At 37.3% G+C, this 12,848-nt stretch overlaps 1 protein-coding gene across 1 annotated transcript in view; it reads left to right on the top strand.

The window, feature by feature from the left end:
* CUNH8orf37 (chromosome unknown C8orf37 homolog) overlaps positions 1 to 12,848 on the top strand; it is a 28,931-nt gene that overhangs the window by 6,558 nt on the left and 9,525 nt on the right. The window contains exons 3-4 of the mRNA XM_008058332.1: positions 2,085 to 2,149; positions 2,717 to 2,782. Coding sequence (XP_008056523.1) covers positions 2,085 to 2,149; positions 2,717 to 2,782 — 131 coding nt within the window. The remainder of the gene's footprint in view (positions 1 to 2,084; positions 2,150 to 2,716; positions 2,783 to 12,848) is intronic.

The raw sequence follows: 12,848 nt of genomic DNA, 5'->3' as shown, positions 1-12,848 counted from the left end.
GAAGTCTAATTCACAAAGACCACAAACAAAATCTAAGAAGTAAATATAATACCAGAGGTTGGTTTGTTTTTTGTTTTAAGGTAAGGAAGATTAAAGCAAAACAGTCGACTGAAAATTGCTAGGTTGTGATGGTGATAAGGATATGGATATGGGCCACTTGTATCTTTGTCACCCCAACTAAAAATCATATGAATAGTGTAAATTTTAAGATCTGAGTTTCAGGGAGGGAGAAGCACACCTCACCAACAAGGATACCTGCATAATTAGCGTTTATATAACTAACCCTGAAATGTATCCCACATCTTTATAATTTAAAAAAAATCCGAGTTTCTTTAACATTTCAATTCATCTGAAGTAGATCAATAAGCTGATGCCTAGTTGAATAATATGTCAACACAATAGCAATATAGAATACATTTGTCCCTCAGCATACCAGAGGAATTGGTTCCAAGACCTGCATGTATACCATACACACATCCCCACAGTCAGCCTTGCAGAACCCACCTGTACAAAAAGTTGACCCTCCATATTCACTGGTTTTGCATCCCGTGAATACTGTATTTTCAGTCCTTATTTGGCTGGAAAAAATTCTCAAGTAAGGAACCCATGCAGTTCAAACACATGTTGTTCAAGGGTCACCTGTACTTCACAAACAGTGTAAGCACCAAATAGTATTGCCAATTAGTAATGCTAAGTAATAGTAGGAAAAAAAGCTACATGATGTAGCTTTTCGTTAATCATCTGAGCAATTCATTCTTTATTAAGTAATATAAGGTGTATAATTGTACATGAGACACTGTCTTTTCGGTTCAAGGTGTTTCAGAGGAAGATAAGTGTTTCTGTAGTTTGGTTTTAAAATATACTAACCAAAATTAAAAGTGGCTCTTACAATCAGGAAAAAATTAATTTTTTTGTACTTTTCCGTATTTTCTCTTTTTAGTTATTGATTATGTCCAGTTTTCCATCCTTCAAGGCAGAGAGCAGGTCTATGTAAAACTTTTATTGGATAAGGAAAAGAAGCATCTATGAACAGACAGTCCATGCCCACACTGTCTTTAGAGGCTATGTTATGCCCTAAAAGTCCTGCTTCCCTGCCCTACCCTTATTCTTATGCATTTCTTATGCATTTCTAAACTGTTCTAAGACCCACAGGATCACCAGCAACAAATGTCACAGTGTGCCAGCCAAGAGTCATAGGTGTGAGTCTGGATGGTACATGAAATATGTTCCCCAAAACGAAAAAATACTAATGCATATTGTTATTTCTCAGACATGCACGAAAAATTATTCCAGTTCTGTTTAACATCAAATGAAAGAGTTAAGAGAAATAGTAAAATATTTTTGCCTCTATTAAGTTTCCTTACCCACTAGGTAAAATGAAGGCATATGTCTTCATGGTTTAAATTGCCTTTTCTCCATCTCACTTCCTCTCCTTGGCGGTGGTCCTAGTATGTGGTTAGTTTATGTTGTTTGGTACCATATGCCAATTAACACTTAATAAATGCTTGCTAATGATGATGATGTTATGTAACCATATAGGAACTACTGTATGGCTGTGACTAGGTAGCTCTACATTTTCCATGAACATCTATTGGTTGATAACATTCCATTTGATCAAAATTAATATCCCTGAAGTTGCACAGGAGTTTGCTTAGTTTAATTTTAGCACACATGAGTACCATTCACAGCCTTTAAAAATGAGTCTGAGGTTTTTTCCTCAATTGAATTTTTCTAGAATGAAGTTTTAAATAGCATGTCCTTCATATTAAATCATTGAACTCTAGTATTAACTGAAGAGTTATAAAGTGACTCTAAATCTTAGCATACTAATAATGGCCGTATATCAATTTCCTAGTCTAAAAGTTAGCAGAGTAATTTGCAAATTCCTCAGGGAGTTCTACTTTCCTTTTGCCTTTAAAAGGTTTTGATCATTGTTTTTATTTCAGCAACTTAAAAATGATGGCACCAAAATTGTTATTTAAGTCATTTAGGAAATATTCTTGTTATGAAATAAAGAATATTACTCTTCATGTTACAGTTCTCAGAGTTAACCCTGACCTTTTATTGTTTTGTTTTTTTAACAGAAATTAAAGTCTAAATCTTCAGGTAACACATCTGTCAGTGCTTCCATTCAAGGCCTTGGTAAAAGGTAAGTTGAGATTGCTTTGATGAATTATACACACTACTAAGCAAACACTATGAGCATTATGTAGTAGATTTTGTTTCCACTTAAACAACAGTGACATTGACCAACAAAGTACTGGTTGGCCTTCAGGAGACAGACCAATAGCAATATCTTCAGTGTTCCTATGGTCTGTGACCCTTAGTGTAAAGGAAATTAAATGGGAGATTATTACTATTGTAAATAATTTTCTGCCATTAAAAAAAAGTGTGAACAGTTTCTCAAAATTAATGTTCTGTTACAGTCTTTAGTATTTACTTTGTCCCTTACATTATTTGGCAATCACATTTTTCTGTGACTCATTTTAACTCCTTGAGTGTTCCTGAATGTACAGGTTATATCTAATAAAGCAGTGGTCCTGGAAAAAATATCTCTTATTTGAAATAGTTGGTTTGCTAGGAAAGTATACAATTTGATTACAAGTGCATAGAGTCAACAAGGCCAATTTTGTTTTTAACAAGGCCAAATTAACTCCTCATATTTCTTTTCTCGTTGTTCTTTCTTTTTTTTTTTTAATCTGTTGACCATATCTAGTTGCAGCCCAGTGTACCTTGGTGGAAGTGCTGTTTCATTTGGGATTGGAACACTTATTTCACAGAGGTAGGATGTCAGAAATATATTATATTTTCTTATTAGGTTTTTCCAAATTTTCATTTTAATCAATCCAAATTGATTAAAATGTAGTTTTTATCTTGTTGGCATCAATTTGTTTTATAAGGAGAGTTATTTTTATCAGCCAATCTAAGAACACTTTGTTGAAGTGTTTATTATTCTTGGGAGATAGCTATTGAAAACTATGATGCTTATGTTCAGTGTGTCAGTGCCCTTTTCTAAGCCCCAGTTGAAGTGCTTGGATCATTCCAGTCCCAGCTTGGTTTCCACAGAACATCAGGAGAGCAAACCATTGTTCCAGGCAGTGGGAACCAGTGGATAAGGCAGGTAAAACAAACTGGGCTCGGTTGCTCAGCCTGTAATCCTGCGCTTTGGGAGGCTGAGGTGAGTGGATTGCCTGAGCCTGCAGGTTGGAGACCCACCTGGGCAACTTGGCGAGACCTCATCTCTACAATAAATCAAAAAATTAGCCGGGCATGGTAGCGCACACCTGTAGTTCCAGCTACTTGGAAGGCTGAGGCTGAAGGATCGCCAGAGCCCAGCAGGTCGAGGCTGCGGGAGCGGCCACTGCACTCCAGTCTGGGTGACAGAGTGAGACTCCAACTCAAAAAAAAAAAAAAAAAAAGGCAGATAAAACAATCCAGCCATGCAGCTTGCCCACACTGCCTTGGCCAAACAGCTAGCATGAGAAGCAGCTTGACTTTACATGTTTACATATTTCAAAAATAGAAACCCTGAGTTCTTTGTCCCTTCCCTGCTCCTGTCTACATCTGCTTTCTCACTTAGTACCTCTTTCTGGACAGTCTTATTGTCATGGTGCCACCCCCTAGGTCCATATGAGCCCCAGACTCATAACACATTCCATTATAATTTTCATAATATGGGCAAACAGATTGGCTTTAAGTAAATCTTTCTACTATTTTGCTACTTTTGGCTCTATTTTTGGCAGAGGCCTACTTACCTAGCTTACTTTATTATATTTTTGTCTAGTTATTTCTAAAACACTTTTATGTTAATTTTTTTAAGAAAGAAAGCCCTGGATTATATGACTGCATACTGGCCACATTTCTGGAGGACTAATTGTTAAATAGCCATCGCTTACCAATAGGAATATGTTCTGAGAAATATATCATTAGGTGATTTTTGTCATTGTGCAAAAATCATAGAATGAGCTTACAAAAACCTAGATGGCATGCACTACTGTACACTTAGGCTACATGGAATACCTGTTACTCCTAGGCTACACACCTTGTATTCAGTATTGTAGGCAATTACAACACAAGGATATGTGTGTATGTAAACATAGAAAAGGTACAGTAAAAATATGGTATAAAACATTTTTTTTAATGGTATGCCTGTATAGGTTGCTTACCATGAATGGAGCTTACAGGGCTATAAGTGGCTTTGAGTAAGTCAGTGAGTGAGTGGTGAGTGACTGTAAAGGCCTAGGGCATTACTGTACACTAATACAGACTTTATTAACACTGTCCACTTAGGCTACACTAAATCTATTTTTTTTAATTTTCTTTCTTCAATAATAAAATTAACCTTATCTTTTAATTTTTTACTTTGTGAACTTTATATTTTTAAACTTTTGATTATTTTGTAGTAACAGTTTAAAACACAAACTCATTTTAAAGCTGTACAAAAATATTTTCTCTATGTCCTTATCCTATAAGCTTTTTTTTCCTATTATTAAAATTTTTTATTTTTTTTACTTTTTAAACTTTTTTGTTAAAAACAAAGGCACAGGGCAACCCTTTGGGGTCCCCTCCCACTGTGGGAGTTTTCTGTTCTCAATAAACCTTGATTTCCAAAAAAAAAAAAAAAAAACGTAGACAGCACACACATTAACCTAGGCCTACACAGGGGCAAGATCATCAATATCATTGTCTTCCATCTCCACATCTTGCCCCACTGGAAGGTCTTTGGAGGATGACATGCATGGAGCTGTTATTTCCTGTGATAACAGTGCCTTCTTCTGGAATAACTCCTGAATGAACCTGTCTGAGGTTTCTTTATGTTAACTTTTTTTAAATAAGTGGGAGCCTAAGGAATACATTCTAAAATAACAATTAAAAAATATGGTAGGCCGGGTGCAGTGTGTAATCCCAGCACTTTGGGAGACTGAGGTGAGAGGATTGTCTGAGCCCAGGGATTTGAGACCAACCTGGGCAACTTGGTAAGACCTCATCTCAACAATAAATCACAAAAAAAACTAGCTGGGAGGGGTGGCGTGCATCTGTAGTTCCAGCTACTTGGAAGGCTGAGGAGGAAGGATTACCTAAGTCCAGCAAGTCGAGGCTGCAGTGACCGTGATCATGCCACTGCACTCCAGCCTGGATGACAATAGTGAGAATCCAACTCAAAAAATATATATATATGTATATATATGTGGTATAGGCTAGGCGTGGTGGTGGAGGCCAGAGGATTTCCTTAGCTGAGGGATTCAAGACTAGCCTGAGCAACATGGTGAGACCTCATCTCTACAATAAATCAAAAAAATCAGCTGAGCGTGATGGCGCATGCCTTTGGTTCCAGCTACTTGGAGGCTGAGGCAGAAAGATCGCCTGAGTCTAGCACATGGAGACTGCGGTGGCCATGATCATACCACTGCACTCCAGCCTGGGCGACAGAGTGAGACTCTGACTCGGGGAAAAAAAAAGTATATATATATATATATATATATATATATATATATATATATGGGGGTTAGTAAAACACATAAACTAGTAGCATACTTGTTTATTATCATTATCAAATATTATGTACATAATTGTATGTGCTATACTTTTATACAACTAGTAGTGCAGTAGGTTTGTTTATACCAGCATCACCATAAACACGTGTGTAATGTATTGCATTATGACATACGACAGCTATGATATCACAAGGTGAGGAATTTTTCAGCTCCATTATAATCTTATTGGATATGTGGTTCATCATTGACCAAACATCATTATGCAGCATGTAACTGTATTGAAAAATAGAAGTGGGAGCTAAAAAAGACATTGTTGGAGGATCTTGGTGGTACTAGTCTAGATCCTAGGAAGCCTGAAAGGAAGGGCGATAGGACCAAAGTGAATATGAGAGTCTGGAGAAACCGGACTTCTATGGGAACACCAAGCAGGAAACAGGCTAATATAATCCACTGGGGTGCTGCCCACTGTAAGTGCTGTAAATAAGAATTAGTAGCAGTTGAATCATCGTGTGGTTGGGGGGGGGTTGTTTTGTTTCGTTTTTTTGTGAGTCAGAGTCTTACTCTGTCACCCAGGCTAGACACTCATGGCCACCACAGCCTCGACCTGCACTGGGCTCAGGTGATCCTTCTGCCTCTGCCTTCCAAGTAGCTAGAACTACAGGCATGTGCCACCATGCTGGCTGATTTTTTGATTTATTGTAGAGATGAGGTCTTGCCATGTTGCTCAGGCTGGTCTCAAATCCCTGAGCTCTGGTAGTCCTCTTGCCTCTGCCTCCCAAAGTACTGGGATTACAGGCATGAGCCACTGCACCCGGTTCATCATGTGTACAAAGAATTAGAGATAACAACTGCCCTTAGAAAAAAAGGTATAGTGTTGTTGCTGTCGATCGTGAATTACCTACAACAACTCAGTTGGACTTGTCTCAGTCATGTTCAGAGCCATGCCACCTCTATTCCAGGGTTCTGTCAAGACACCCATGAACTATAGCAGCGGTATCCTGGTTACTATCCACTCTATCTTCTCTAGTCTCACCCACATACAGCATTCAAGATAATATCCCTGAGATAGTATTTTGAGTGCCTCCCCCCATTCAAAAGGCAAATGAGAGTTGCCATTTTTTTCACATTAACTCTAAACTCACCATTTGCTTTACCAAATTGTTTTCTTTGTTGTTCCTCTTCTCTCTAGTTCTTTCACCTTCAATTAAAGCCAAGATCAGAAACCTCACTTCCACTAGGACACTAGTTGACAGTCTCTACTTCCCACTTACTTTTTTTTTTTTTTTGCATCTGAGTATTTTTACATTTATTCCCTGTCTGGAATGACACTCTTTCCTTTCTTTCTCTTTTTTTCTTGGGCTCAGGCAATCCTTCTGCCTCAGCCTCCTAGGAAGCTGGAACTACTGGCACAAACCATCACATCTTGTTAATTTTTTTTTTTTTAGAGAGACAACATCTTGCTGTATTGTCTAGGCTGGTCTCAAACTTCTGGTCTCAAGCAGTCTTCCCACCTTAGCCTCTTAAAGTACTGAATTACAGGCATTGAGCCACCATGCCTGGCCAACACTCCTTTCTAATGCATGTCCCCTGCTGTTTTAGCTACTTAATTAACATACTGCAGATTGATTTTCTCATTCTATTTGAACTTTTTTCATTTCTTAAATTTATTTAATGTTCATGTCCTAAGCCCTGCTTTAGTTTACCAAAAAAAAAAAGGCAAAACACTGGCCAATAGAGGAACATAGAAAGAAGCTAGTGATTACACCCATGACGTGAAGAAGGTATCAGAATCCCTGAGTACAAAGCTGCACTGCCACCCAGAAGCTCTGAACCCTTGAAAAGGGATATTAGCCAGGCGTGGTGGCTTACTTCTGTAATCTCAGCACTTTGGGAGGCAGAGGCGAGAGGATTGCCTGAAGCCAGGAGTTTAAGACCAGCCTGGGTAACTTGGCAAGACCTCATCTCTACAATAAAAGAAAATTAGCCGGGTGTGGTGGCGAGGGCCTGTGGTTCCAGTTATTTGGAAGGCTGAGGCGGAAGGATCACCTGAGCCCAGCAGGTCAAGGCTGTGGTGGCCATGAGCATGCCACTGCACTCCAGCCTGGGCAACAGAGTAAGACTCTCAAAAAAGAAAAGAAAAAGGATATTACCTTCTAAAACCTCAGTTTCCTCTCCCTTAAAAACTAAACATACTAATCCCAACTCTTTGGGAGGTGGAGGTGAGAGGATTGCCTGAGCCCATGTGTTCGAGACCAGCCTGGTCAACCTGGCAAGATCTCGTCTCTGTAATGAATCAAAAAATTAGCTGTGTGTGGTGGTGCATGCCTGTGGTTCCAGCTACTTGGAAGGCTGAAGCAGAAGGATCACCTGAGCCCAGCAGGTCGAGGCTGCAGTGGCCATGAGCATGCCGTTACACTCCAGCCTGGGCAATAGAGTGAAACTCCTACTCAAAATAATAATAATAATAATAAACTAAATATACTTCCTAGAGGTATTTTGAGGATTAAATCAAATAATATATGAAAGCTGTGCCTGTGGTACAAAAACCAGCTGGCTACTATCAATATCCTAGTTTGTAATTAGGGGTGTCTTTTTCATCTATTAATCCTGCTTTCTCCTTATGTTATATCTCATGGGCAAGAATCCTATATTCTACCACTTCTATTTTATTTTAGGAAATTCATATCAGTGTTTACTTATAGGTAAACACCTTCTGATATTTAAAATGGTCTTTTAAAAAGAATACAGTTTATTTCCAAAGAGTAAATATCTTATTAAGATTTTCTTATGTGTGTTATATTTTTGTGTTTACCTTGATTTAGTTCTAGCACAGAGCAGTCTTGTTCCAGATGGAATTTCAATAGACAAAAGAACAGCTTGTTTTTGTAGCTTGAGGGTCTTATCACATAGTGTTGATCCAGGAGGATGCCAAAATCCATCAGTCCCCATTCCCACCTCCTGCACAGCTGTAAGAGGAGATGCCAATTGCATATGTATGTAGAGGTAAATGTTTACCTTCTCAGATCTTTTATCAGTTGCCCCTTTAGTGACACAAAATCTGCAGCCATAAAAAGATAAACACATATGTATTCATATGCATATACTATATTTTATGTATGAAGTTTACTTTATTCTGTCCAGAGCACCTTTTTTATATATGCATATTGGTTCACCTGCTCCACAGAGAAAAACCCAAGATGCAAATAGAGCAAGAATTTTTAACTCCATTTTATAAAAGAGATTGAGGTACTTGTGTTAAATGCATCAAACACACATTAACCACCTGGTAGGTTGGTAAATCCTCACCTCAAGATAAGTGAACAAATTATGGTGAACAAACAAATAAATCTCTGTCCTCAGAAAAGCTTTAAGTCTAGGTGAGGGGATAGACTTTGAATAGATAATGCCACAAATAAGTATTCAGTTTCCATTTAATGGAAATGATGATATGAAGGGAAAGTACAGGATACGGTAAACATATATTATGAGCATCATAGCTACTATGCAGGGTCAGAGAATGCCTCCCTAAGCAGACATTTAATCAAACCACAATATGAAAAACGTGTAGGAGTTAAGCAAAGAGAGGAGCAAGAGGGCATACCATGTTTAGAAGGTCTCTGAGGAGGCAAGGAGCTGGGGTGTTGGAGGAACAGAACATCTGGCTGGGCTGGAGCATAGTGAATAGTGGGAAAAGAATGGCTTCTGATGGGGCTGGAGAGATCATCGAGAGGCATTTTGGTTAGGGTCCTCTAATCCTCTGGTGGATTTTAGAAAAAGTGTGTTCTATGTTCAGTGGGTCAGATCTGTGTTTCTAAAAATAAAAATAAGTCATTTTAGCTGTTGTATGGAAAATGGCTTGGGAATTTTTCAAGCTAGGGACTAGACAGGAGAGCACACAGGAGCTTAGTCAGCAGGCAGTAGTTAGAGTAGTCCAGGAAAAAGATGATTGTGCAATGACTCTAGGACTCTTGGGGAAAAGTGTCAGATCTGAGATATTTAGAATATAGAGTTGACAGAATTCAGTGATTAAATGACTACAAGAGATAAGACAGAAAATTGTCAAGAATGACTCCCAGGTAATAGGCCTTGCCCAAGGTCACATCAATTATTACAAATCAAGCACTCAAATTGGTAACTCGATTCCTAATCCATTATGCTTTCTAGTATACCACTTGGCAGAAGCTATGTCATGTATATGAGAGAGAAAAATCTTAGCTACTTTTGCCATTGTAGCTGCTGTTATTTTTCATACTGTCCAAACATCAAGATATGTAGTCCTACTATGTAGATACGATAGATTGTATTTAACAGAGAACATAGTGTCTCCCCACAGTTTCTATTGGGCTGTATTTTGGGCATTCCCACCATAAATATCTTTAAAACAGTTGATTCTGTTTATTGTCTGGACAAAAGGACACCTTCATATATTTTTTTTCCCCCTCCTTCAAATATACATATTCCCTCCTCATTTTAGAGGAAAAGGCCTGTGTCTTTCACTGGACTCATGACTTTATATTAGATATGCTTTTATATACATAAACCTTGACAATAAGCACTGATTTATATACCCAAGGAGTAAAGGAATTTTTTTTTAATGAGTTAGAGTCTTAACTCTGTCACCCAGGATGGAGTGCAGTGTCACAATCATAGTTCACCATAGCCTTGACCTCCTGAGTTCAGATGATCCTTCTGCCTCAGCCTCCTGAAAATCTGAGACTACAAGCACATGCCACCACACCCAACTAATTTTTTTTATTTTTGTGGAGATAAGGTCTTTCTATGTTGTCCAGGCTAATCTCAAACTCCTGGGCTCAAGCAATCCCCCTACCTCAGCCCCCGAAAGTGCTGGAATTACCGGTAGTGAGCTACCATGACAGCCAGTAAAGGAAATTCAGTCTATTCTGCCTATTTGATTTCTAGATAAAGCTCCGATTTGGGGGTAAGGATTTTAGAGTGTAAAGATTTGTCTTTTACCCCGTTGGTGGAAAGTAGAAAGAGTACTAGTAGGAAGCGTGATGGCATTATGACTGTATAGACAAAACCAAGGCATTTTCAAGCCAGTTGAATTTTATTCTCCTAATTATTTTTTAAACTACCTGGATTATTCCATAGACTGGTACTAATTATGATCTAATAGAGTAAATTGTAGCAGTGGAATGATTTCTTAGCTGCAAGTTAGTTTTATGACTCTCAGAGGACAGTGTTTGTAGAATAATGTGGTAGTGTGAATAGATTTGAATAAACTCCTAAATTTTAAATTAAATTAAAAAGCTGTATTTAACATTATGGTTGAGATTTTACACATACAAAATGTCAGGAAATTCTAAATTATAGTTCCCACAACAGCAGTAATTCAGCCAAATTGCACATATGTATTAAGGCATTAAAGTTAACACTCTGTGCAATCATGTAATAAACTACATATGCATAAGAAAGCAAGTTATGATAGCTTTGGGAACCATCATTTTGCATTTCCTGGCTTGTGCATTCAAAATCTGAGTTCAAGTATGTGTGAATGTAATTGTGAATTTCCATATGTAAAATGCAACTTCATACATTGCTAATGGTTTGAAAGAAAATATAGAATTATGAAACTAGATTTTAAATGTTTAGTTATTGTTATGGTTGATATTTTTAGAAATATAAAGCATTCTCAAAGAAACTTTCAGGCCAAAAAGTATTTGCAGTTTTGAAGTTAATGTATCTAAATTTTGAAGAGAAATAGGTGAAAATACTAATTATGTGAGCTTTTAAAATTAGTTTCTTATTGAAATATTACATACTAATTGAAAAAATAAAATTGAAAAATGTATAAAGAAAAAGATAATCTCCCTCACTCCCCTTCATTTTTACCACTCCCAAGACAACCAGTGATAGCTGCATAATGTATAACCTTCTGCATTTTGCTCCATGTTCTTATAAACTTATAACCACCTATATAGGAATTTTTTTGTTTGTTTTTACAAAAGCTAGAATCATGCTATATATATCATTGTACACCTGGCTTTGAATAGCCCTCCAGGTCAGTAAATAAATCTAATTAACTCTTTATCAGTTGCCTGATATTCCATATTATAAGTGTACCGTATGATATCCATTCTTTTTTCCTTTTTGATATTCAGAAGTTTCCTTTTTTTTACCACTTCAACAATGCAACAGTAAAAATTCTTGATATATGCTTTTATATGTGTGCTTTTATTTATATGTCATAGGTTTCTCAAAATTGGATTGCTAATACAATGTCTAGGTATAATTTTAATTTAAAAACAATGCCAAAAGGTTATAGAAAGTCACATACCCACCAGAAATGTATGAGAATGCTAAGTCTTGCTAATTTAATTGATTAAAAGATATATTTCATGATTACTTTACATTTCAATTATTTATAAAATACTTTTATACTTTTTAATAAACACTATGTGCCAATATAAACTCACTATGTCCTTAAATAATCCTGTGAGGTGTGTATTTTTATTTTCCCCATTTCATGGATAAGGAAACTAAGTCACAAAGAATTTAAGTTACTCAGCAACAATTACACAGCTAGTAAATAGTGAAATCAGCATTTGAACCTAGGCATTCTTTGTCCAGAGTTCATGCTCTTAAATACTCTTCCTTGCTGCCTGTGCTAGTGAAATTGAGAATTTTTTTTTTTTTTTTTTTTTTTTTGGTCATTACTAAGCACCTTTTGTATAGTATAAGCATTTGTGTGTTGAAAATGTTTTCTTTTCCTCCGTTACTGGTTTTTCACTTTTAGGGGAAGTATCTTAAAAACTTTTGTTAAATTTTCTTTTAATTTTTATATGATCAAATGTTTTTGTTTGTCCTCATTTTTAAACACTTCAAACAATAAAGTTTCCTTAAAGTAAATCATAATTGTTATACAAATCAAATTGTGTGCAGCAGCTATTTGTAATTCTTTTTTTAACTTATAGTCATACTCCATTGCCCAGGCTGGAGTGCAGTGACACTCTCATGGCCACCCCAGTGTCGACCTGCTGGACTCCGACGATCCTTCCATCTCAGCCTTCCAAGAAGCCGGAACTACAGGCATGCGCTACCATGCCCAGCTAATTTTTTTATTTATTGTAGAGATGGGGTCTCACCAAGTTGCCCAGGCTGGTCTTAAACCCTCAGGCTCAGGCAATCCACTCACCTTGGCCTCCCAAAGTGCTGGGTTTACAGACTAAGCCAACTGAGTCCACCATATAATACCATTTTACTCCTAAAGTTACTATGCAGTATGTACACAGTTGTTTTAAGAATTGCACGTGCTGGGCTCGGTAGCTTAGACTGTAATCCCATGCTTTGGGAGGCTGAGGTGAGTGGATTGCCTGAGCCCACAGGTTCGAG

This window comes from Carlito syrichta, unplaced genomic scaffold (assembly GCF_000164805.1).
Source record: "Carlito syrichta isolate Samal-C Ts95f unplaced genomic scaffold, Tarsius_syrichta-2.0.1 Scaffold89706, whole genome shotgun sequence".
Lineage (NCBI taxonomy): Eukaryota > Metazoa > Chordata > Mammalia > Primates > Tarsiidae > Carlito > Carlito syrichta.
This window is presented reverse-complemented; position numbering and strand designations above follow the sequence as displayed.